Raw genomic sequence first — 26,577 nt, 5'->3', positions numbered from 1 at the left:
GGCTCGGGAAGCCAGCAGCGCGCTTCTGCCCTTTGTTTCTGTCACGTTCCCGCTGAGCCTTGTGGGATCTCGTGACAACGGTGCAGGCGCCCCGGGGGAGCGGCCCCGTGGGGCTGCTCTCTGCCAGCCAAAACCGGCCCGGCCTGCGCCGATGGCGAAGGGAGAGGAGCAGAGAAGAGCTCTGTGCGTGCGACAGGGCGGCGTTCAACCGCGCTCGAGGGTGAATTGGGATTGCACTGTGCCGTGTTGCTGTCGCCCCTCTCTGCGTGGCTGATGATCTTAATGCTTTACTCAACCGTTCTGTGTTGGGTTTGGTTTTGTTTTCTGTTTGCGAACAGCGGAGCTGGCTGGGAGGCCGTCTGAAACAGACCTGCTTGTGGTGGGCTGTAAGGAACCTGGAGTCGGTTGTTGCTGGAAATGGTGATCGTGTATCCCCTTCCCGAAGATCAAAATCCTCCTCGTCCTATCCGATCCCAGGCAGGTGCCAGGAGCGGGGTCTCGCAGAGGTCCGGGGGAGGCGGTGGTGGTTCTGCGGTTGCCCCCTACGCCTCCTTTGTCCGCTGGTTCATAGAGCCAAGCAAAAGGAGGGGGAGGAGGAAGAAAGCTCCGCAGACCGTGAAGCAAACCTCTGCCCCGGCCAGCCAGTAAACTGCGAGGGAAAGGGGAGGGAGCGGGTTAGCGTGCCTGTCCTCGTGGCCGCGTGAACGCCTTCAAAGCCACGGCTCTGGCGGCCCTGCTGCTGCAGCCGGGGAACACACAACCACCCCGTCTCACGCTGCGCGTCCTGGCTGGCGCACGAGCTCCGAAGGGGAGGTAGCTGGCAGCACGGCTGGTTCTCTTCCCAGCAAACAGCAGGTTAGAGGCGGTTGTTTTACACAGGAATTTTCATTCTCGCCGGCAGGGCGCTGGGGAAGCGCCTATTCCGGCGTTCGGCTTTCGCCACAAGGCAACTCGCGCTCTGCCCCAGCGCCTCCCCCACGGCTGCTCCTGGCGCTGCCCGTGCCGCTCTTGGCACCGGCCTCCTTACGTGAAACGCTCGGGAATCCAATGCCAGAAACAGGTTCTGGCTGTGCTCAAACTTAACGTTAGGGCTGAGTTCAAGCTCGGACTTGCTGCATGGCTGCTCCCCTTTACCCTATAATGGCTTGGGGGAACGGAACCCCACCCAGGGGGTAGCTGTGCTCCTTAGGCACAGTCTAGGCTTGGCCTTAGCCAGGGCCACTAGGCACTACACACTAAACCTCCCTGAGCTCCGTGGCGGTAGTAGACTGTGGCCTCTTTAATCTAGTTTATAGGTTACAGCTACTTCTAATGCTGAAGTCCTTTATTGCACATGATGGGCTGTCCCTACTTAAATCACCTGGGGGTGCAGCTTCTTGAGATGCGGGGAACCAGCTACCACAGCACAGGAGACCTTGATTTCACCGACTCCTGTTCCCTCAGCAGGTGGGGTTACTTGCTGAAATGGCTAACAACAAGCCCAGCAAAGGCTCCTGGCCAGCCTCCGGCGCCCGCGGCGCGCTGGGGCCAGGCGCGCTGCGGTGCTCCTCTGCCCGCACAGCCACGGGCAGGGCTGGGTTAGCTTGATGCTGTTGCTGGAGTTTTTGAAGAGTCAGGCAATACCTGCTGTTTAGTTTCATCTCTGCTTGTATGAACCTTTTTTTTTAACTCCTCCACGAGGCTTCCGTTGGTGCTAACAAGGACCGCATCCCGCCCCTGGTGCAGCTCTCGGGGCACCACTTCTGCGGAGACACCTTTATGGCTCTGAAAGGGCCCGTGCCGCGCTCCTCCTGCCCACCCACCCGGGCTGCGGGGGCCCAGCGCAACGCTGTGCCTTGGCAAAGGCGGGAAGGAGCACGAGGCCGCGCTCACCTGTAGCTGACAGGATCGGTCCCAGGGCTCTGGCGAGGGCGCCCAGGCTCCGCAGGATCCCCATGACTCGCCCCTTCTGGCTGGCAGAGCCTGTGGGAGCAGAGAGCCGTTACCAGGGCGCAGGTTTTGCGCAGGGCAGGGCGCTGCTGGAGCTCTTGCAGCCCTGTTCTTTTGGAGGGATTTCCCACACGCATCTCCCCCTCCTTTCGTGTCACACTCACTGCCCAAGCCGCCTTTCTTTCCCTCCAGCCAGATAAAGGGGACTGCCTCACTGAAAAACACCAGGCTTGACAAGAGTGCTTGCGCACGGACAACTTGCAGCGCACTCTCCCCACCACCCCAAAAAAACCCAACAAAAAAAAGCTTTACATCGTACACGGGATTTGCTGGGGAGGCACAGGTGTATAATAAATACAGACGCATGGATGCAAGTTAAATAAGAGCAACGTAAAAGTGACATTAATGAGCAAAGCTGCCTTACTTTTTCACCTCCGCAAGCGCTGTAGTGCTGGCAACCAACTGAACCAGAGCTAAAGAACTGTGTCATCCACAGATGGCAACACAGCTACAACTGCTTTGCAAGGTTACGTAGCAACCAGCGCCACACCCCTGGAGGGTTTCAGAAGGTTCTTCAGAAGGTCTTTTCTAAGGAATCGGGAAGAAATGATGTTACCGCTGGCAGCAATGGCTGGTGTCTCTTTCAGAGAAGCCAGCCCATTCCCTGCTCAGGGCTGTTTGTGGGCTTTGCCCACTGGTCCCCACCTTTTTAATCGTAACCAGAAATAAGGTTGCTGCAGGTTCCCCATTGCGCTGGGACAAGCTGCGTTACACAGTACAAAATTAAGCATGATACTGATGGTCGCGCTGAACAGATCGTTGCTGTTTGTTAGCTCTGAAACGATCCATCGTGGCGCGCTGACAGTTTTCAGAAACAGGTACAAGTCAGTTTTGGGTGTTCCTGTGCTCCCTTGCGGGATGTTTCTGCATTTCCCAGGGTCAGGGTCTTGTTTTCCTACCCCCAGCAGCCCCCTTGGCTTCCCTTCTCTGCAGGGGAGGGGCTGAAGCTGGTAACACAGCCGGTTTGCCTCCCCCCAGCAAAGCACGGTGCGGCCAGAGGGTACCTGCAGCCCCGGATCGCCGGCCGTGCTGAGAAGGGGCAGCACACACGTGACGGGGAGGGCTGTTTGCTAGGCTTTAGCCTCGCTCCTGCAGGGCTGGTTATCGCTTCAGGGTGACATAGGTACAACGCGGAGGAGCAGGTCGCTGTAACACTTAGCATTTCTGCTCTCCTTGTTAGTGCATTTGGGGGGGAAGAGGCCTTTCATAAAGCCAAGCAGCAGGCAGAGGCACCGGGCCAGCATTCAGAGCCGAGGTGGACCTATGCCACGAGCATTCCTGTTGATGCATCGCTAAACTTGAGGTCAATTCTGTATTTGAGCCAAGTCTTTACAAAGGTCAATGATGTGGCCAAGGGCTGCCGCTCAAAGCCGGAAGGACACTCACCATAGCCTGACACCACTGCTGACAGACACGGGATAACGATGGCCGCAGCTGGAAAAATCCACAAAACGTCAATGAACAGCGGAGAGCTCAAAACAGTTACAAGAGCAATAGTGAAAAACATGAGGGCCAAACTCCTTACTACTGCAGAGAAATATGCTGAGCTCTGGGGCACTGCACCAACAAGGAATCATCAGGTTTAATCCAGTTCAATAACGAAAACACTCCCTCAAAGCCAACCTGCACGAAGAGCCCAGAGCCACGAGTGCTCGGAGCAGATGTTTCACATTAGCGTCTCTCATTCCGTGAGCCCCCGGGAAAGGGGCGGAGAGGTCACATCAGCTCACTGGTAGTTTTCCAGATCCCTGTGGTCTTGTCAGGTGGAGCAGGGAAAGGGAATCGCCCATATTTCAAACGGACAATGAGGGGGCTGTACACGGAATCACACTGTCCCCATGCATACAGCTTTACCATACTCATGGATGAAAGAGGCAGCTACGTTCTGTCTTGAGAAATAAGTCAAGTCCAAGAAGAAAAGGTTACAAAATTTTTGGACACGAAAGCCAAGAGCTGTTCAGCAATCACTGCCCTCTTACTGAAATAGGGGCCTTTTCTGCCAAGAAAGAATTTAAGCATACAAAGCAGAATCTTTTCTGGGAAGGAAAGGACAACTGGAGAGCAGGAGCAGTAGACACGTTGCCTTAACTGCCGGCGCCCTAACTCCTGGGGCAGAGGGAGGAGGAGAGGGGGAAAAGAGGCCCCTCCAGAGGCATTTCTAGCTGGCTTGACTGGGGAAGAGATAGGGTCTTCTGCCCAGGTATGGAGCCTAGGAACACGAGACTCCTAACTTAGAAGCACAGTTAGACAAAATGAACACCTCCTCTCGCCCCTCCTCACCGAGCGGGCTTTCAAAAGCAAGCTCATCTGTAGATACGATGTAGATTTTGAAACCTGTCAAACACACAGCTGTCCTTAGACAAGCAAGCTACTAAATAGATGCATTTTGTGGTTTGCAGTTTACTCTTAAATCAAGCTGTATCATGCGAAAGAGAAGTCTTCTACTTTTGTAATTAGTCGTATTTGAAGCTTTTTAAATATAGTTAGCAGCTTTGGGAATATCTGAAATCTCTTTTCAGACAGGCACTTCAGTAAATGAATCCAACTTCATTCATAATTTTTTCCCTGAATAACAGCTTAAATTGGCAGAATATTATTTATGTAAACACTCAAACATCTTTGAAAACCACCTGCGCTGATCGAGAACAATAGGCGGAGTTTTGCTCCCTCCCCGAGCCAGCAGCTCGGAACGCGAGAGCAGCGCGGTGTCCAGCCGGCGCAGCCCCATGCCACAGCGTTCAGGGCAACGCCGGTTTACCCTCACTCTCGCTCCGCCTGAACGTGCACGGCTCGTCAGCCTGTTGCCTAAGAAATAATGCAGCCACCACAGAAATGCAAAGACATGCTGTCTCCCGTCTTTTCCTGAGCTGAGCTATTTAGTGAATATTTTGCTTCTAGTTCTGATGAGAGGGGGGAAAAAACCACCCTCAGGAGCTCCCCAGTGAGACACGACAACAGGAGCACTGGGGATGCTTCCAAATATCACCCTGGCAACTTCCTGTGATGCAAACAGCATCAGAAAAGAAACAGACACTATTTCTTCCATATTTTAAAAACAGAAACGTCAACTTTCTGTTACTCATAGTTTAAAATTAGAAGTGCATCTTGTTTAACGGGGTGAATAAATACATGAAGAAAAGTTATTTGTGCTTAGCTTTCAGTGCATTTTGAATAGCTCACCGAAGGAGTACAGCAACAGTCCAGCACTCAGCATGGTGACATTTGCAGCCCATCCAATTAACAAGAAAGCTGGAATCAGCAACATAATGGCCTGCAAAATGAATGAGTCACACGGTTACATTTAAGCCCTGCTTGTTAAAGCCGAACTCTAGGTGTCCTGCCGTTTCTCTTCCACTGATGGCACTACATGAAGTTAGAAGCAGAAAGCCCTTTCTTCCCAAGTAGACGTTTCAAATTCACCTGGATGGCCACACATCAGCACCATTTATTTACTTTTCTGTTCTCTCTCGCTATCCCATGATTGCAGACCACACACGGGCTGGAGTCACCTGCAACACAGGCTGTAGGTATCCGCCCACCCATTTCCCCCAGCTGAGGAAAAATGGATTTTTGCAGTTCTCTCTCTCACATGATCTATTGGGTTTTGGTGTTATTTTCTCTTGTTCTGTGTTGAACTGGACAGAAATCTAGCTTTAATTCTTTATCTCCTGAGCTGGCATGGGAGATCAAAAAGCTTGTGTGCAACAGGACTACAGCTCCTCTGCTTGTTCTCAGCAGTATGGACTGATTTTAAGGGCTACATCAAACCCTTTTGAGCCTTCAGAGTCCCCACTTCTGGAGCCAAGAAGAAAAAATCAGGGGGGGGGAACAGCATTTGAAATTCAAACCCAAAAAGAAAAAACATTCTTCATCTCCTCCAAGAGCTTGGACTTCAGTTCCCCTGTCATGTCTCCCTCACAGAGCTTTCGCAGAAAAGACAGATTAGTTAAGATCTGATCTGCTGCGCGGTTCACAGAAGAGGGTATTCACTCCCACCAAATGTCTCATTTTGCAGATTCAGTTATAAATGAGCTACTGTAATCACTGTGCTAAGAGAGGCCACATTTGCCGTATGATCCAGGTTCACAAACACATTGCCAGAGTAACTTCAGCCAAAGGACGACCTCCCACAAAAGCCACTCAAGCCACGTACATCCAGAGAGAGAGTGCCCCGGGGCCAGCAGGTTTCTGCACAGTGCACATGGGTGTTTATGAGAAGCGACCAGCCCAGACCAACTAAACCAAGTGAGTAGTTCTAGGTAACTACGCTTCTCAGTGCAGGGAAGAGGAAGGAGTATAAAAATCAGTGGGGCAAACCACATTTTGCAGAAACTGCAGTGCAGTGACAGCAAACACAGCAGGCCGGCAGAGCACATGGCTGAAGTGGATGCAGAGGATAAAGCCACACGAACACAGCAGCCTGAGTTTTCTTGCACGGGGAAATGCTTCCTGTGTGACACAACAAACGTGCCATTAACATTTGCCTGCCAGGGAGTGGGGTGGAGATGGTTTCACCAGCAGAAATAAGTTTAAGAAAAGCTGAGTCAATTCACTGGAATGCAGTGCAGTTTGGTAATCTTTTGTACCCTGCCACCGTTGAAATCACACTGGCCTCAAAATGAAGTATAATAAATTGATGGAGGCTTTAACAGTCTAAGCATACCTATTACCGAGCAGCCAACAAAAGTTCAGAAACACTCGAAACCTGCTTTGTTTAGTGCCATGCACAAAGGCAAATGACAAAACACATCTACTTGTCCCACAGCTGTATAAGCTGCAGCGAACCGTTCCCTGTCATCCCAGTACAGCACCATCATCATCTCTATCAAGAAACAGGCAAGCAAAACAAAGAAATGCACGCTTTTGCCAGCGAAACTTCTGTCTGAAACTGGTACATGCTATTGTTACATGTAATACTGATGATCACCAATCGAAGACTGGAGGAAGAATCTATTTCCCCCCACCCACCAGTGAAATATACTCTAGGGAAAGCCTGTCAAGCACGGAGATGGCCAGACTGATGATGTCCCTGAAAACAATTTGCCAGAAACAGAGATCAGCTCTGAAGCAGCTTTAGTAGTTTCAATGTCTGCACTGCAAGAGAAATCACTGAAACAAAGCATACTCTTCACATTTTACCTAGCTTGCACAGACAGACACGCTGTTCTCATTCCCTACTGCAGTAATATATGAAGAACTCAACGTTTCAATAATATGGTAGCTGATATGGTAAGAAATGGCTCTAATGTTCCAAAGTTTAGTTAGACTGATAAACGCCCAACAACCAGGGTCTTGAGAAGTCATTTAGCTGGATTAATGAGACAGAAATTTATTTCAAATTGATGAGTACAGGCTGTAGCCTCCAACTACCTTTCATTGCACTTTAGATTGACAATTAACATATCAGATTTGTGGGAGAAAAGAAAAAGAAAAAAATTTTTTTTTTTACCCTTTTTACGGCTCTGATTTCATTTCCTGGCTTGATTCGGCGAGCATAGCCTCCCTGGATCACAGCCATTGTTATTCCAATGAAGAAAAACATCTTGCCCTGCTGCATGCTAGAAGGGAGGCAAAAACACAGATTATGGAGTCACGCACAGAGCTTTCCACCCTGGGATTCACAGGTTCAGCGTAGACCCTTTCCTGAACCACAGAGAGAAAATGCTTTTTGGTTCTCTCATGAGCAGTGCAAAGTTCTTAATATGCTGACGTTAGTTTCCATGGCAGGTAGACAGCAAGAAGATGAACCTCTGAGGTCTCACATAGAGATGGGGCGGCTGCTGGCAAATGCTGCACTCATCTCTAGACCACTCTGATGCAGTTTAGTTGTTTCTAGGGTGGCCCACAAAGAGTCAACACATCATTAATTACCCTGTGCCATGGAATTCTGTGCCATATACACAGGAGTTGTTGGTTTCCAAGGAACCAAGGTTCTGCTTTCTCACAACCATTGCCACCACTCATACAGAGTTCGATTAAGGTCACCAAGGCACAACATGGGCACTGGCATGGCGGTGATCACGTATTGTACCGGGAAGCTCGCAACACCACTCCCTCCACCCTTAAATATTTCTTCAAATTTCCCTTTCACCTCGCTTACCTACTAAACTATGTGGATATTCTCAACTACAGCTCTCGCCTCCGTAACAAGCTTGTTTGCCACACAGCCTGTGCTGTCGGCATAAAGTTGTGTATCATCTCCCTACATGGCTATCCTGAAAGGACTGTGCAGAAGCAAGCTTAATGCACTAGAAAACCTTTCCTTGACACACACGTATTAGTTGAGCCACAAACTGTAATGAAAGACAGACAGGGAAAGATGAGACAAACCCCTGAGAATTACTCAAAGGGAAGGACACACATAAGGAATCAAGCTGCAAGACCATGTTCCTGGCTGGAAATCTTCCTATGAGCTGGCAGGAAAAGTATTTCAAGCTGAGCTGCTGTTAGTGGATTCTGTTCTCTTTCTTCTCTAGTGTTTGACTAAAGGAAATTAAACTCCGTGATGTAATGACTGTACACCCTATGCAATGCAAAACTCTGACAAGCAAATATAATCACACAGCTATCCCTCCATCCTTTGCCTTTTCGAGCTTCAAGGTTTGTCCTGATACTGAAGAACTCTTCTGGACTAGAAAATAAAAGGTTTTATTATAATCAATACAAGCAGCCCAGCTATACATATTTCAGACGCTTTAATTTAATCTTGTGTATTGATTTTCTCTAGAGTATCTTGTGTATTAATTTTTCTACTAGAAGTTGTAGATCCAATGAGTATTTCCTTTCACGATAAACGGCGTGCCTGTATTTTCATAAATTCTTCCCACAAAGCCAAACTATCACTGAACGCAGTGGTTGCTTTCTGAGTATTTTTACTAACCTCATAAAGCCTCTCTTGAAAATAAATGAAGAGACCTTACATCAAGATTTCGGAAAATATCCCAGAGAAAATATACAACATTTATCTACTAAGTGTGCTATACCTGCTGAAGTGGAATCGCTGGTGAGTGAGAAAGCTCAGTGTATACTCCAAGCCGGAAAACAGGAAGAGGTACAGGAAATAAACGAGGCCCAAGATTTTGAGATTCTGAAGATCTAAACAAACAAAAAGCAAACAAAAAAACCACCAAGGCGGGGGGGGAAGAGATAGAGAAATACGGTGGTGTTTTTCAAACATAGCTTTAGAATATAACAACAATAGTAGAGCAACATTCATCAACTGTACAGGGAAATGTTCTCACCTCAGATGCTCACTTTAAATATCCATACCAGACATGCCATAAAATGACTTCTGCCCACTACCTCCCTTCCTATGAGGAGAGCCAAAAGGGCTAGGGGTCACTAATCACTCTCTGGGTGACCCTGGTCTCACTCACCCAGTCCAGCCCCTCTGCCTCACACTGACACCCCCACCTATACTGGGATTTACTTCCTTATTTTTAAGCATCACCTGCATTCCACCTAATACCTTGATGCCGCTCTCAGGATGATATTGGCTAAAGCAGAACATCCCTTTTTCTGCAAATGGTCTGTGACAGATTACCTTACTTGTTTTTCTGCCAATGCAGGGTTTAACAAGTTTTCTCCAAAGTGGCAAATACTACTCTATTCCTGATGCAGCAGCAAAGAGGACTGAATGATAAGTTGGTGTAGCTGGCAAACACAGATTCATTTTTTACGGCTTAAATAATTTCATATAGAGAAACGGCCAGCTCAAATCCCACATCTCCGAGTCCTGAATTGAGAAATAAAATCCAGTCTGAAGTTTCCTGGGTTGCAGCTTGGACAAGCAAACTCACATCTCCCTTACTCATGCCTTCATCTATCTTTTTAAATCACTTCACTTACTGCAGCCTACCCTGTACTGCAGCCAGTGCCTGAAAAAAAAAAGCAAGTAGCAAGCCAGAAATCTCCAAAACATTAATCTTTAAAACCTTCCTTTGGGAATAACAGGACGAGCATCCAAGGGAACTTGCAATTCCCTGTTCGTAAGTTAGTAAGGTGGGTTTTAAGTGAGTGAACAGAGTGCTGCTTCTGAAACGGTTTGAGTAAAGTTTTCACTTAGAAACCACTGCCACATACAAAAAGACATACAATACTAATATAAAAAGCCAGCTAACACTTACTCTCCTTCGAAGGGGATTCCTTTCCTCGGGTGACTGCAGAGAACTGAAATAAAGCCAAAGGACTGAGCAAGTCAACTGCTGCCTGAAATCCAGATGTCACAGAAGAGACCTGATCAGAGAAAGAGAGAGGTTTATTTAAAAACCTGATGTAATAACTACCGCAAGGAATTGACAGTAACAGTCAAATGTGCTTCTACACCTACACAAATCATCTGAGATGAAACAAGGCAACTGTCACTGGTGTTTGAGTGACCCCCAATAACATCCCAGACTTCCTGATCACAGAACTGGCTCCAGCACTATAATGAGAAGGTAGGGCACTGACAGCAGCTTTCAATGAAGACAGATTCTTCCCTGGGTTCTTAAAAAGCAGAAGAGGCTCATTCTCCACAGTCTTAAAGGTGGCTTTATTTGGTTCACTTTTTGCATCATCCCTCATGTCCAATGAATATTTACTGGGAAAATAATGGCACATCTGCCTGCAAGCTCATGGGAAGCTGGGGATTTGCTTGTGTGCTACAGGTCTGAGACCAGTATGGGCAGCACATCAAACAACAGTCTGTTTTGGTACTGGTGGTTCTTTTAGCCAGCCAGTGACACCTCCTGGGGAAGAAAAGGAAAGTATAATTTTAAAGAGATTCCTTGGAGAAATTTTAGAGAGATTTCTAGAGACAGTCTGCCCAGCCACATTGTGTGGCTTTTTGAAGAGGAATATTTATTTTGTAGCACTTCTGGTCCTTGTACTCCATACATCTCAACTGAATTCTGCATCTAGTGGCACTCTCCCTGCTCTTTATCAACAGGAGCTTAGGAGATGCCTATTCTTTCATCTATAGGGAATTTAATTTCTTAATTTGTTTATTTTTTATTTCAAGGTATAGAAAATTAAAGAAAATACTAAAGAAGAAATAATGTCTAAATTCTTAAGAAAACAACTCCTTTTAAAAGTAGGAGAATTTAGACTGTCACTTTACATGACAGTCACAGGAAGAGATAAGACAGACTAAAGAATCCTGAATAATCATACTTAGTATTTCACATCTTCAAAGCACTGCACAGACTTTATCTGATGAGCTTCCTTCTCTTCCCAGATAGGGAGGGAGGGAGCTATTATCCCCTTGAGGGCAGAGATTAAAGGTCAAATTATCAGTGGAACTTAATCTCAGAGTATGACCTGAAGACTCAAAAGGACTGGATTTAATAAAGCTGTAAACAAATCAACATTCAATATGGTATTAACATGACCCCTGTCTTGTTTTGATAGTCAGAGCTTCTGGGTATCTGACAGCAGAGCTCTGAGCAGCAACCAGTTCAATACACCAGGCTGCTTTTGTATAAAGCCATAAAGCTGCTGATCCACATAGAACAAACTGGGATATTTATCTCCCCTTCGACTGCATGTATTGCAGAGAGTAAACAGACACTCCCAAGAAGAAGTTTCCTCATGCTTTTAAAAGGTCTGTAAGAGGATTTCCTGAAGCTGGCTTGCAGCAATCCTCAGTTCCTGCAATTGTTGGCATGATGGTGTTTGTACCACAGCATAGAGAATCTAGTAACAAGCAATTCTTTTCAAGTGTGTTTGCCAGTAACAGCAAAACTGTAGTTTGTACCTGTTTTGAATTATTATCCATGTCAGACAGGGTGCCAAGCTGCTTTATACTACAAGGCTGATTTTAGTTTGGTCCGGAGGATATATATGTATATGTTTAAAACCTTAAGTGTTTTATGAAATATTAGATTTTTTTTTTTAATATACGTGTGTGTGTGCGTGTAAATTTCTTTTAATTTAAATCTTTGCCCTAGAAGCAGTAGTCTAGAACTGACTTCATCCACTGATAAAGTCCATGGTCCTAAAAGTGACAAAAGTGTTTCACCACCCCCAAATAACAAAGTATACACTGGCAATTTCAGGCAGTGTCACCAGCTGCATGGAGTTTAGGTTCTTCGCAGGTGCAAAATCTGCAACATCTAACTTGTATTTAATTTCCGTGCTTATGATTTATTACTCCAAAAGTGCTCAATTTTACTTCATGATCACACCAAAAGGCACTTTGAATGGTAAACATTTTTCACAGTGTCTTTGTTTACTCTGTTTTCCTCTAATGTTACTTAGAGAGACGAAGTAACATGTCTTGAAGGCACAGAGTCAGTCCAAATCAGGAATACAGCCTGGGCCTTCCAAGCTCAAGCCTTACCCTTCAACTCAGACACTGTTTAGTATGCATAGAGCCAAAACCTTGTTTTTCCATAAGTCTGCTAGTGATGCTGCATAGCCCTACATATAGTCCTTACATGATTAGCTGGACACCAGGGAAAAAAAGCTGTAAGACCCTCCCTCCAGCTAGGCAGCCTTGGCAATGACTAACTTAACTAAAAATTAACACAAAAGCTCTTAAAGGGGACAGATTCCACTAGAGACCTTTCTATTCCTCCCTTCTCCCAGGCAGGTCACAGCAGGAACTGTTTTGGCCACCTCACATAAGATCAGTGTCTCTGACAGGTGAAAGGGACAGTTCTCAGGTCACTTTTCACCTGATAAACTTGTGGAACAGTTGAAAAAAAAGGGGAAGAAGGATAGAAAAAATTCTGTTCTCCTTGGATGAAAACTCATCCTTGTTTCCCCTGTCCTCATCCACCTTCCCCTTTCTACAAGTTAATAGCAACATGAATGAATGTGAAATACTTGATCTTTGCTCCTGTGAAAAGAGGACTGAGAGAGAAACAAGAATATGATGTGAACATAGCATATTTCAAGGAAACAGATGTCTGATCCCACTGGCACATCCTCCTACTGGTTATCATTATCATTTCCCCTCTTTTTACATCTTTGTCCTTCCAATGCATCCATTCCTATACTTTGGGAGCACCTGCTCCAGCTCAGCCCAGCCAAGTTCCAGAAAGGCAGCCAACATACCTGCCTTTCCTCTGTCATCCCGGGGCCAAGAAAACTGCTCTCCTCCCACTCAGAAAGTGGGAGGAATTACCCAAGAAAAGAGCAAAGCAGCCTAATAAGTGAAATTACAAATACCCTGGAACACATAAATCACATGGCCCAGATGCAGGATGAAAGGAGACGGCACAAAGGCACTGATACCGATCACAAGAAGCTCCAGTGCCAGACAAACCACTATCTCATCAGCAATCGAACACCCTGTGTATTTTGCATGACTGAGACCTGACCCTGGGAGGCACCTCACGCAATACCCACTGCTGCACAGAGACACAGCCCCAAAAAGTAGGGAGGGAGTATTCATTTTCTTATCAAAATTCAGTCATGTTGGCTAACACAGACTAGCTTATCAGAAGAACTCTCAAGAGGATAATAGAAGAAGGGGGCAGATACTCAGTCATCATACAGTCCTAAAAGGCCCTGAAGGCATTTACCCCTCTACAGCAAAGGTGGAATTGTTTATAGAATAAAGATTCGTTATACAGCACTTCCCTACATCAATATGTTGCCACCACCCCAGAGCGTGCAGCTCTAACCAAGAACAGGATTTTATCCGGAATCTTTAGAAACAGCCAAATAGGAAAGGGGAACAGATGACACATGGAAGAGCTATTAAAAAAAAAAAATAGCTGTAATGCTTGGGAAGATAATGTGAGGAACCAATTTCACATGGGACACAGCCTGCTGGGAAACATTCAGGGAAGGTCCAAAGTTTTGCCCTAGCAGGAGCATTGCAGATAAAAGTTTCCTGAACAATTTGCAGTGTCAAATGGGTTTGGCGATCCAGAAACCATGCACGCATCAACAGCTGGGTGCTACTTAGAAACAAGGGACGATAGGAAAGATCCAATCCAGCTGAAGGCCTCAAATCGAGTGTTTCACCCAGATACCTAGGGCTGAATTCAGTCTCTCCTACACTACCAAAGGAGACTGTTCCAAGAGACTTTTAATCAGGTATATCTTGGACAGTGTCTGATCACACAATATTAAATCATAGTGTTAATAAATGTTTGGCCCCACAAATCCAAACAGTCATGGAATTTTAGCACATGTAGATATTTTGTAGAGTCATTTGCTACTTGAATGTTCAAAATAAGGAAAGACAAGATAAAAGATAAGAAAATTTCTAACATATACTGGCTAAATGAAAGAAAATCCAGTCTCTGATGCACTTACTTCTATGATTAGCTGAAATTTACCCCCAGAGAGTCATTGTGGTCATAGTTTAAAATTCACTCTCTTCCTCCTAGGCTCCCATTAGTTTTTGAGAAATATAAACCTAACACACCAAACCCCAGCAATTAAGCAGACATGTTAGTTATAAAGAATTTCTCATATTACACTGGGCTAGGAGATGGGACCATCATGCAACCACTTTGACACCAGCCTGAATAATATTATTAAATCCCAGTCCCAGAAATGAGCTAAATTCCTGAGATACTGGCTCAGCCCCTTCTTCATTGTTTCCAGTATTTCAACAGTTCTCAAATCCTGTTTTTGCAAGAAATACCGATCTTCAGATTGATAGTCCATTTACCCGTTTTTCTTTGGGAAGTGTCTCCGGAAGTAGGAAGAAGATGAAAATTAAATCAGCCACAGCAAACGTGAGTGCTAACAATGCCGAACGAAGATAGAAGACTTCTCCTTTCTCTGTCTCCATGGCTAGGTAAGCTCCGATCATGGGACCCAGGGTAAAACCAAGGGAGAAAGCAACACCAATCATTGCCTGCAGTGATACAATGAACACGGACATGTAGTTTTAGACACCAATTTGTTCAGGTAGCTCAGTTCTAAAACAATTTGGATTTCCTGGCGTTTATCTTAAAGAAATGCAACCAGATACAGAACGTAACCACCCTGAGGATGTAGGGAGTGCACAGCAACGACCATTAAGTAAGTGTGAAAAAACTGTTATTTCCAAATAACTGATTTTATTTTCTGTCTAGTCAAGAAAGTGGCAGGAACAAACTGCAACATGGTTATGAGTGAAAGGAAATTGGGAAGGGAAATAACAATTCTCACCTCATGGACTGCTCAGCCATAGGATAAACTTTTGTAGTGTAAAACTGGAGAAGGGAGGACAGCACCATGGTAGGAATTCATAATGATGTCTACAGCTTCTAAAACACTTTGGCAATTTCTGTACTTAGGAATTTATGTCTCATAGAGCAAACAGGCTGAGAGGCTTCCCAGAACAACCTGGATTTAGTGCAAGTACTAAAGAGGATTTATGAACTCACTAAGAAACCAGCACATAGGAAAAGAGGTAGAATCTGTACACACTGGATGGGAGCTTAGAAGAGCACTGATTTGAGTCATCAGCCTCACTGAGATTGCTTAAGAATACAACCGTGCAGGATCTGGCTCATTTTCTCTAAGAGACATTCAAAGATGTCTACTCGCATATGCAGGACCCAAACATGTGTCATCCCGGGACATGATTCTCCTGCTTTCCTGAGTCTATTTAACTATACCTGTAGTACTAAACTAAACAAGGCCAGGGCACACTCAGGTGTCACCTCCCAGTCTCCAGTGTTGTTTCAGCCTGCCCAGCTAGCACTCTCCCAGGCAATGCCCCATCACAGTTTGGGAACAGCATCAGTCAGATGCTATTCTCTTCCCAGAAAGCAGAATGAACATGCCTGCTCTGCTCTGAAAAAGAAGAGAGTATAGCCATATGGATGTGAGCCATGCTGTACTAAGTGACTTGCTCTCAGGCCCTAAAAATAGGCCCTGACCTGATTTATTTAATAGCGCTGTATGGCTATACCTCTCCATAAATAAAAATATACTTTGGTTCACCAGGACTATAATAAATTGCTTGGAAAATTCATTAGCTATCACTGTGAAATTTAAAGCTTTCCCCTCCCAAGAAGCAGCTGTCCCACACAGTGCCTTATAACAATATGTTAAGAGAACTTCGGGCCCCAAAGGTTTTTATAAGATAAAAGATCTAACTGGTAATTCACAGGCAAAGTTCAGCCTGCAGGGTGTTTCCATCTGGTCCACTGCCTTCTGGAAGAGGACAGGACAGCTGTTCATAGTACTTGCTGATCAGTCAGCCAAATGCCACATCCTTTACCCGCTGAGCTCAGATCCTGAAGCCAGTACAGCATCCAAGGAAGTCAGGAGGCACACTGTGCTGTGCAGTACTGCTGTGCTTCCACAGTTTGGAAAGGTGAGAAAAATGGGTTGCCCTATAACTGGCTTCCAGCTCCCAAAATTGGGCCATAAGACCTTTTGATTTCTCAGCTATTATAACAAGGATTACAGTTATCAGCAGGAGTAACAGTTACAACACTTATACAGGTAGTTTTTCCACCTCTGGGGCATCTGCGTTTCACTTGCAGGTAAAAGTCATTGACAAGTAAAGTCTGAAAGCTCACCAGCAAAATGATCTGGCATCTTTTCAGAAGCAAGGTAGTATATAAAGTCATGTTTTCACTTGATCAATGAATACACACCTGAGGAAGACATTCTGACCATCTGAAATCAATTAAAAGGTACCCAGCAAACACAAGCATATACCCCACATGTGTAACTCACCATGCCCTTGCTCCGTGCTTTTGGAGAGTGCAAGTCAGCAATTATGGCTGTGGAGAGGCTGACGTTCCCTTTGCTTATTCCACCTACGATCCTGAAGAGAAGAAAAATGCCGAAAGTCCTAGAGGCAGCCCATAGTGCGTATGATGTTATCAAACCCACCTGCAGAAGCAAGAAAGGGTTCTTTATAAAGCTGAGCAAAGTTGATATCATTTCTGTGTATTTCCCAGCTACACATTTGTTTGTTTGTTTGTTTTCAACAGCTGCTCCAAAACCCATGTAAAAGAAATGCCTGAATATACTGATACTGCACTATGTCCTGGACGGTGATATAAAAGAAGTAGAAACAAATCCACACAAACTTCATATAAATGTGAGATTACTAATAAAAGTAGAAGAGCAAAGAAACTTCAGAGTGAGCTAAATCAGTCCTAGACCCAAACCCACTTTTGTACATCCCACTCCACTTTCTTCCAACTTCAAGAGAATTCTGATTTCAAAATAAGAAGAATTCACAGTTCTAGCCCTTAAATTTAATAATCAATCATATGCACGCGTGTTTATTTAATTCATTCTCCACAAGCCTACAGGATAGGGGGATTTGTATATCATTTGCTGCCAAGTTCCTCCATGTATGTACGCACTTGCTCTGCACTGCTTCTGTAATTAGAACCCCATACCAGCAACAGAGAAAATGTTTTGGAGAATGTTCACGTTCATAAGAAATACATCTTACACTGCTGCATAGCACTTCCTAACCAACAATCCCCAGGCTCTGTGAAATAGGCCATGAAGTGATCAGCCCTCAGGAGTCACTTGGGGAACTAAAATATACAGGGATTAAGGATAACATTTGTAAACAAAGCATCTGAAGTCATACTCCCATACACAGGGGAAAGAGATTTTGGAAAATCCCAGCAAGAGATAGGTATTTTGGTGCCTCCTATGTACAATTCTGGATCTGGGAAGCTCAGCTTAAGAACTTGCATTTGGAAGTGCGGCCAAGTGCTCCTTGTTGGCAAGAAGCAGCCAACAGCCATCAGACCTAGAACATTCAATTTCCCAATCCTTTGTGCTAACCACAAGACCAACTGCATATTGAGATGGCACGATTAAAACCAGCATGCAACACATACCACTGTCATCAAGATGACAGGTCTTCTGCCCAAGCAGTCCGACACAGCACCAGTGAGAGGAGAGGAGAAAAACTGTAGGATGGAAAAGATTGAGCCAATCAGACCTAAAAATAAAAAAATATATATATATCATTAGACTTGCTGCCTTCATCTTAAATACAAAGACAGCCAACCTGTTCCAGACCTATCACTGTGTTGTGTCCTTTAAAAGTACACAATTAGATGTAAAACAACAGCTATAAAGAACAGCTTTGTCTCTGAAACTAAGCCACCCTCAAAACACTGACTGTGGCGGCAAATACAGACAGACCAGAGTAACAGGCATAAACTGGATGATTCACTGGTTATTTCACTGGTGAGAAGGGTTATGAAACTCACTGGTTATAATGGAATGCCGACTCTCCAATGCTTCCCCAACTGACGACATAAATTTTGTTATTAAAGCAGAGATAATGCAGCTTTAATAGTCACAGTTCTTTTAAGACTTTTTTGATTGTTTGAACCTGATTCTGTCACATTTAATTAGCTTTTCTTTCCTTCTTATCATGTAAAGAAGGACATAAGCACTGCTGTTAGTGAGGCACCCTAAGAGGTAGGAGTGATTCCAACAGACTCTAAGAGCCTTTTGAAATCTGCCTCCAGCCTCTGTGATCTTTAATTCCTCTTTTCTCTTGCCATTTCTAGCTTCACACACTTATTAATTTGCACTACACTCTCAACAAGCAGGCAAGAAATGCCTTGCTGTCACAGTTTTTCTCTAAAGGAAAAACTGGGTTATACATCTCAGATCATTCAGCTATCAAAGCTTAAAAAGGCAGAGGAGAGAGAGAGACCAGAAGTTCTGCTCCCATCAACTTTGAGGGAGGCAAAATATTGATACTGAACACCTTGGGGAGAACAGCTGCTTATGATAGCTCAAAAGCCCCAAAAACTGTACAAAAAAAATATAGAATCATAGAATCATAGTTTGGGTTCGAAGAGACCTTTAAAGGTCATCTAGTGCCACCCCCCTGCAATGAGCAGGGACATCTTCAACTACATCAGGGTGCTCAGAGCCCCGTCCAACCTGACCTCAAGTGTTTCCAGGGATGGGGCATCTGCCGCCTCTCTGGGCAACCTGTGCCAGTGTTTCATCACCCTCATTGTAAAAAACGTCTTCCTTATATCCAGTCTGAATCTACCCTCTTTTAATTTAAAACCATTACCCCTTGTCCTATTGCAACAGGCCCTGTTAAAAAGTCTGTCCCCATCTTTCTTATAGGCCCCCTTTAAGTACTGAAAGGCCACAATAAGGTCTCCCTGCAGCCTTCTCTTCTCCAGGCTGAACAACCCCAGCTCTCTCAGCCTTTCCTCAGAGCAGAGGTGTTCCAGCCCTCTGATCATTTTTGTGTCCCTCCTCTGGACGCATTCCAACAGGTCCATGTCCTTCCTGTGCTGTGGGCTCCAGAGCTGGACACAGTACTGCAGGTGGGGTCTCACCAGAGCGGAGTAGAGGGGCAGAATCACCTCCCTCAACTTGCTGGCCACAATCATATAGACTGGTACACTGGCATTGTAATGAGAGACAAGTTTTCCTCCTTGTATTTCTAGCACTGTAAAAACACCCAGACATGCCAAACACTTCATAGCCAGGGAGTAGCAAAAGTGGGGCTGTTCCACACAGGGGAACAAGCCAGGAGCTGAGGGTGACCACAACACTGGCAGTGTCCTCACCAACCAGGGTGCAGTCCCACACGATCCGGATGGGTCAGGCAGAGCAGGGTGCCGCTAGCAGGGTTCATTGACAGTCCCAGACAAGGCAAAGGTTATACATCAGGTCCATCCAGGGAGTCCAGTCAGGACCAACAGGAGACAGGGTCAGAGAAAAGAGTGGAAACAAGACTACAATGTAAGTCTGTTCAGAAGATAAGACACCTGCAATGTAGGTCCAAGGTCCATCCAAGAGACAGGGCCAGAGACAGCCCTAGAGACAAAGCTATAGCTATGATATAGCTCAGGCAAGGCCCAGGCCCAAGCTGAAATACAGCTCCTGAATCACTGGGCAGAAAGTATGTGGGTGAAGGCTGGTCACCGCAACTAGGTATTGGTGCCCTCAGGGCCTTGACAAGGGCAGGGAAGGTTTCTGCCCTGAGGAGGCTGCAGTCTAAGCAAAGATGAAAGAGAGCAGAATATATCCTGCAGAGGGAGAAGCAACAAGATGATCTTGCAAGTATCTTTCCAATCCTATGCTCCTTGTTGCAGATGAAGGCAATAAAGGAACGCAGGCCGCAGGAAAACTGCAGTGTCCTCTGCTTAACATCACAAGTATAACGAACCTTTCCACTATAACCATTTAAGGTGCAGTGAGACAAGAGCGACTGAGACAGGAACTGACTACAACTAAGACCGCTTGTCCATCTTCCCCTGCTTCTGCAGCCTTGATCAACTCTCCAGCTAATTCAACTCAATCTGGCACAAAACTAATCCAGAAAAAAAGGGGGGAAAAAAAAGTTTTCTGCTGGTTTAGCAAATTAGATGGCTCATTAAGAAAAGCTGTCATCAAAGACAGCAGAAGAGATAGAGTCAAATGTGACAGATATCAGGTTAATTCAGCCACCTTGTCTGCACCCTCACTGCCTGTGGCTGCCAGGTAATTCGCGAACATTCCCATCACTACTCAATACTGCTTCTAAATACTTTTCTCTCAATACTTTTCTCCTAGAGAGAAAACAGCAAGGGATACCAGCTTCCTTTCTGAGATAAACAGTGTCCATTTTATTTGCATGTTCGCAGTTAGATGCTCTATTTTCTTCAAAGGGCAAAAGAGTCAGTTGGACTCCTCTGGAAGAAGCAGGGAGATTTCTCCTTCCCCTCAAAAGCAACTGAGCCAAGACAAGGCATACGACACTCCCAGGAGTACAAGACACAGCAGGTAAAAGGAAAGGCAACAAGTTAGACACGACTGTGAGCTCCCAGCCCCTTGTTTAAACAGAGTCTGAGATGGAGAGAAGGAACAAGGAGGCGGCATGCAGTCAGGCCTTAGAGGAGACAAAAAGCAGTTTCTGAGGGATTAAAAAAAACTGTTTCCTACCATTCAGAGCCAGTAATCTGACTGAAAGTGAGCACAGAAACAAAAACATGCCTGCAAGGACACTGTGGGAAAGAGGAAAATTGTTTATAAGCTTTCTAATGTCTGTTAAACCCAAAAAAACCCTACTTTAAATAGTAACAATACATTTACACTTATATTCTAATAAAGTTTGCTTTTTTTTTTGGTTTTAGTTTAAAAGCCTTTTGCTTATCTTGCGGGAGGCCTCAGCTCACTATAAGGAGAGGGTCTAGACATTTCCAATTAAAATTAACCCAAACACCCTCACATCTTCATACTCTGAAACCCCAGTTTCCTCACAACTCCCTAGATCACAAGGAGCCAAAAGAGCCTCCGATGTGTAACATGACACATATGCTGCTGGATTTCCTTCACCACTCCCACTGGAGCTCACCCACACCAGTGTCCTAGTGAAAGCAAATGCTTCTGGACCCCGCAAGTCAGCAGCTCTCCTGCTTTTAATAGGACTAATGAGATTTAGAAGCAGCGCTGCACTATAGCTGCCCAGCAGGGAGGTGAGAGTTGAACTCACAAGCTTCTAATTCCAGTGTTGCCTACTGATTGATCTCCAATCACGTGTGGCTCAGTTGTGAAGGGAGAGTAATTTCTGTGACTGTGCAGGGTCTAGCACAGCAGGGTCCTGACCCCCAGCTGGCAGTCTGACAATAAGGAACAACAGGCCTGTATTTCTGTAGCAATCTGTAGAACAAATTGGGCAAGATCATAGGATAATTCAGGTTAAAAGGGACCTCTGGAAGTCACCTACTCCAACCACCGGCTCACAGGGTCATCTACGAGGTCAGACCAGATTGTTCAGGGTTTCATCCAGTCAGGGTTTGACAGCCTCTGAAGGTGGAGACTACAAAACGTCTCTGGGCAACCTGTTCCACTCGTCATCCTCACTGTGAAAAAGTTCTTCCTTATTTCCAGTCTGAACCTCCCTTTCTTCTCCCTATGCCTGTTGCCTCTCCTTCTCCCACCATGTACCACAGTGAAATGCCTCACTGTCTTCTCGATAACCTCCCCACAAGTACTGGAAGGGTGCTAATAGCTCCAGGCTGAACAAGCCCAGGCTCCCCAGACCATCTGTCTTCCTGGCCCTCTGCTGAACTTGTTGCAGTTTATGAAGGTCTGCTGGGTACTGGGGGGCCAAAACTGGATGCAATGCTCTAGATGTGCTCTAAAAAGTGCTGAGTAGAGGGGGACAATCGCTTCCCTCAATCTACTGGCTCTGCTTCTATTCATACAGCCCAGGTGCTGTTGGCGCTTCTGCTGCTGGGGCTGGCTCCTGCTCAGCTTGCTGCTCACCAGGGCCCCCAGGGCCTTCACAGCAGAGCTGCTCCCCACCAGTCAGTGCCCTGCCTGTATCACTGCAAGGGACTACTTCTTCACAGTGGCAGGACTTCACATTTGTCCATACTGAATTTCAGAAGGCTCCTGTTGGCCTGTTCCTCCTGCCTGTCTAGATGTCTCTGAATGACAGAGATGGGGCCATCCAACTCTTCATTGCTACCAGTGTGGTGAAAACAAAACCATTTATAGCCTACTATAAGAGACATTTTCTGTGTTATTTAAATTTAAATCTAATAACAGGCAAGTATGCTTTTTGTATTTCTTGTCATTTTCCTCATCGTTCATCATTCCTCACATCAACACTGCAAATAATGTGAAAACAACACAGTATTTTTTGGGAGGGGTCTGCTAACTTGTTTATTTAATTTCCGTACCTCCAAACAAGACACTGTTGTATTTCCGCTCTGGAGGCATCCCAACCTTCACTGCAAACCAGTCCACACCACGTTGCAATGACAAATAGAACCCATCCTGCAAAAGAGATAGCTGGGAAATAGAAGCAGGAAGACAGTTTCTCTGGTTTATTTTCAAAGACAGCATCAGAGCTTAGTGAACTAGAGGTAACGTTAGATGACTGATTCCTTCCCTCCTCCTCGGGAAAATGTCCTGGGTGATAAGTTGTCATAGGCTAAAAATAGCTTGAATTGTGAATGCTAACAAGCAGCAGATAATTGGGTGTATGTGTTTGGGTGGGGGAATGTCTGAATTTGAACTTTTTTAAACCATCAGGCCTGATACTTGCTAAAACCTGAACTAAACAAAAGTGGCGCGTTCTGAATCCTTCAATTAATAAAGCAACATGAGACACACTCTATCCCTCTGCACATACACTGTTTAGACTGGGAGAACGAGGGGCTTGTAGGTCCAGAAGGAAGAGGTGGTGTGAAAAAGAATGGCTCCTGAAAAGCGGAAGAGGACTTGAAAAGAAGAAGGGCGCCCTGAAAAGAAGGCGAAGATCTTGGCTACAGGAGATACACTGGAAGTGGGGGAAGGTCCTGGAGATTAGAGCCCATGGTTAGGGTTAGAGATAGGGTTGTAAGAAAGACAAAGGCTACAGCTGCAGTTGGAGTGGGGTTAGAAAGGGGCTGCAAGACAGATGTGTGGGCTGCAAAAATAATTCTCCCCTGACAACATCTTCATCTTGTCCAGTAATACCTGAGAATGGTAACTGCGAGCAGCTGTGCAGCAGGGAACCAAAACAACTTTCTGCCCTGCGTTCCCAGACCAGTAGCCAGCTCCTTGCTAAGAATGGAAGTTGAGACCTAGTGAACGTGATGCTGGGGGTGGGAGCAAGAGAGTGTGTGAAATACTCAAGCAGGGTAAAAGCTCTTGTCTCTTTGGTTCTTGGATAAACCCCAGTATGCAGATCCATTATGGACTGTTGTTTATTCTGTCTCACCAGTGATATCAGTATAAGTCACAAATGCATTGGTAATTACAAGGACTAGACCCTAAGAAATACCTGAATTTTCCCTAAAACAAATCCTTCATTTTAATGAAAAAGCAAGAGGGAAGAGTCTCATGCAGGTTCATAAACAAATTCAGTCCATGAACCATTTAAATGTGCTGGATATTATTATTCTGCCTACAGCTATTTGGTCATACCTAACGCAAGCAGGCTGACTTTCTCTGTTGCTTACCTCAGTCTGGCTGTAATAATCAAGGATGGAAGGAAACAGTGGCAAGATGAGAGCAAATCCCAACAAGTCGATGAAGAGTGCCAAGAAGACAATTGTAATAACACGACTGCAGTTCTGTTCTTGCTTGTCATTGGTAGAGCTGCTGCTGGTTTCTCTCTCTCGCAGGGCCATGTTCCCAGGTGCTCTGCTACTAAAAGATTACATTTATATCCAGTCAACAGGAAGCACTTTGCAGGCCTTTCATAAGAGTATCTTGCTGATTCATTCGCGCTTTCTACAGACTTCACAAAAATAAATATAAGGTATGGCTATATTAAGCTACCTGGTTTTCAAGGGAACAGGAACCTCAACTCTCTAGTCTGGGTTATTAGCTCAGCACCAGTTTGCTCACATCAAGAACAGGCTACAGGGGCAATAAGATAACAAACTCTATTATAGGAGCATCGCAAATAAAACACAGAACTAAGGAGCATTTAAAGTTTGTTAACATGTGAGCAATGCTAATACAACTTTCCCAAATGTTTTCAACTCAGCATTACAGTAAAATAGATAAGTAAGGGCACTCTTGTTTTGAATATCTATTTATGAATATCTATTTATGCCTTCAGTGCATACTAGAAATGACTAAAGCAATAACAATTAAAAAAAAATAAGGTAGACTTCCTAACTATTGCAGGAATGCTGTCTTCAAGACAAATCCTGGACAGCAACAGCAACTCAAGAATCAACACAACAAAATTCTGAAACTTTAATTTTTTTTTACTTTCTCTGGATGACAGCCACTGATAAGCTATAGGAGTTGGGGCATCAAGTGATTAAGGCAGAATTTTAGTTTTTCAGAAATATCAGAACTATCAACTTTCTTTGATAATACTCCAAAACTATCTTAAAGACCTAAACAAGGATGCAGGCCATATCACATTCAGTATTTAACAAATAAAGAAGTCAGTCCATATCCTGAAAAAAACTCAGTTTCAACAGGTATCAAAATCAAGGAGTAATACAGAAACCATGAAACTGCAAACTTCAGACTTGTAAAATGTTACACTGTATCTCAATCATAAAACAGTCAGATTTGCAGTCCCTTCTACTGCAAAAATCCCTGAACGTTTGTTGCACTAGACGAGTAAAAAAGGAGACAGAATTTCATCGAACAAAGTCAATCAATACCGAAATATCCATTAACTTTGATGAGTCAAGATTGAAAACACTGAGCAATTCTTAATATAAATTCTATTCCAGACAAGACATGCCGTATTACGGACACAAGGCACTTGTGCATATAGCATCATATTACGCTAACCGAAGATCATAATACTTTGTTACACTCAGCAATAAATGTTATTGTGACATTCGTTTACCTGTGGATTCAGTTTACTAGCACTGAAGCATTATTAAAGTTCAAACACCACGAGGCAAACACGCAATCCATTTATTAAACTCTTGGCATGATGCTCTTAAATCTGCTAGTGAACAGGCTGGTTTGGTTATGTCAGGATCCTTTTATTTAAAATGGTAAGTCATCACTGCTACAAATATTTGGTATTATTTGTTTATGCAAATGATATAAGAGCATCTGGAGCCAAAACAACCATTCCTTCAGACAAATCCTCCCTGGCCCTAGGTCCACCCAGCCAACAGTTGAGGGATGGGTTCATTGTGGCAGATTCTATCTTGTTTTTCCTCACAATTTGTTTATTCATCCACTGAATTGTATGACCAAGCTGAACTTTATTCCAGGGTTATTTACACAGGGTAACATCCTTTACACCTTACCCTTACTGCCATTTCAGCTAGCGTGAGGCTTGAACCTATTCATGCTAGCACTGACCTTTCGTTCGGCTCCACTTTCGGCTACGTGGTTGCAATTTCCCTTACGCAATATCCCAAGGTACTACATGTTTCTGCCTTTGTGCTCCATCAGTTTTGTTGTTCAAACCTCCCCATATTTTTTGCTAGGCAGGAAACCACCAAACATTTTATAGGTCCTGGCATCCCGTCAGCAAAAACAAAACACTTCACCTCTACCATGACATTTGATTTCTGTGAGACGTGTTTGACGTGGGGGTTGTTTTGGGAAGTTATTTCTCTGGACACTTGTGTCCCTGGCTCTCCCCAGCCATCCCACTCCGTGTCTCATCGCTTCTGCCTTCGACCTCGGGCCGGCAGGGCCGAGGTTTGATGCTGTGCCTCTCGGGAAGGGATCAGCAGCAAAGCTGGCCCTGCCCTAACGCACAAACAGAGATTTGTCATCAACCAGCAGGAAGAATTTCATCCTTCTGGTGTTTTCTTACCACCCCTTCCCCTCTCTGAAATTTCCTAGGCCCGGCTTTACCTTGCTAAGCCTTGGGAAGGCTCCTCTGACTCCTTAACAAAGTCCCGATTCAGGTCAAGAGCAGGAGTTTTAACTGGGGGCGGAGGGGAAGCAAAATAAAAAAAAGCAATTTCCCAGAGCAGCCAAAGCCCAGAGGACAGAGGGGCCGCCGAGCGGGAACGGGACGGCCGGGGAGAGATGTGGTGTCCACGGCGAGGAGCCGCTGTCCCCCGCGCAAGGCACCCCCCGCCGCCGCCGGGGCCGAGCCCCCAGGGACCCGCAGCCCGGCCGAGGCGAGCCGCGCCCGGCCCAGACCCGCGCCTCCGGCCGCCCTCGCTCCCACGTCCCGGGCAGAGCCTGGCCCGCTCCTGGCCACCTACCGCTCCTCAGGGGGGCCGGGCCCGCAGGGTGCGCGGGCGGGTCCCCTCCGCCTGCCAA

At 45.4% G+C, this 26,577-nt stretch overlaps 1 protein-coding gene across 2 annotated transcripts; it reads right to left on the bottom strand.

Annotated features, from left to right (window-relative positions):
- Positions 1–454: 454 nt before the first annotated feature.
- MFSD10 (major facilitator superfamily domain containing 10) lies at positions 455–26,577 on the bottom strand. Of its 2 annotated transcripts, XM_082315760.1 has the most exons (14): positions 26,520–26,525; positions 26,161–26,233; positions 23,826–24,015; positions 22,560–22,656; positions 17,745–17,848; positions 16,612–16,770; positions 14,603–14,791; positions 10,116–10,224; positions 8,973–9,084; positions 7,439–7,547; positions 5,170–5,260; positions 3,376–3,423; positions 1,873–1,962; positions 455–649 (listed from the first exon to the last, which is right to left on the bottom strand). In XM_082315760.1, exons 3-14 carry the CDS (start codon positions 23,994–23,996, stop codon positions 543–545), a joined length of 1,386 nt encoding a protein of 461 aa, XP_082171886.1. In that variant the 5' UTR covers positions 23,997–24,015; positions 26,161–26,233; positions 26,520–26,525; the 3' UTR covers positions 455–542. The 2 variants fall into 2 exon arrangements, with proteins under 2 accessions (XP_082171886.1, XP_082171887.1); XM_082315761.1 differs by lacking the exon at positions 26,161–26,233 and having other exon boundaries at positions 26,520–26,577.

The sequence above is a fragment of the Platalea leucorodia genome (genome assembly GCF_965183815.1).
Source record: "Platalea leucorodia genome assembly, chromosome: 6".
In the NCBI taxonomy this organism is placed as follows: Eukaryota; Metazoa; Chordata; class Aves; order Pelecaniformes; family Threskiornithidae; genus Platalea; species Platalea leucorodia.
The sequence above is the reverse complement of the archived record's forward strand: the minus strand, read 5'-3'. Positions and strand labels throughout refer to the sequence as shown.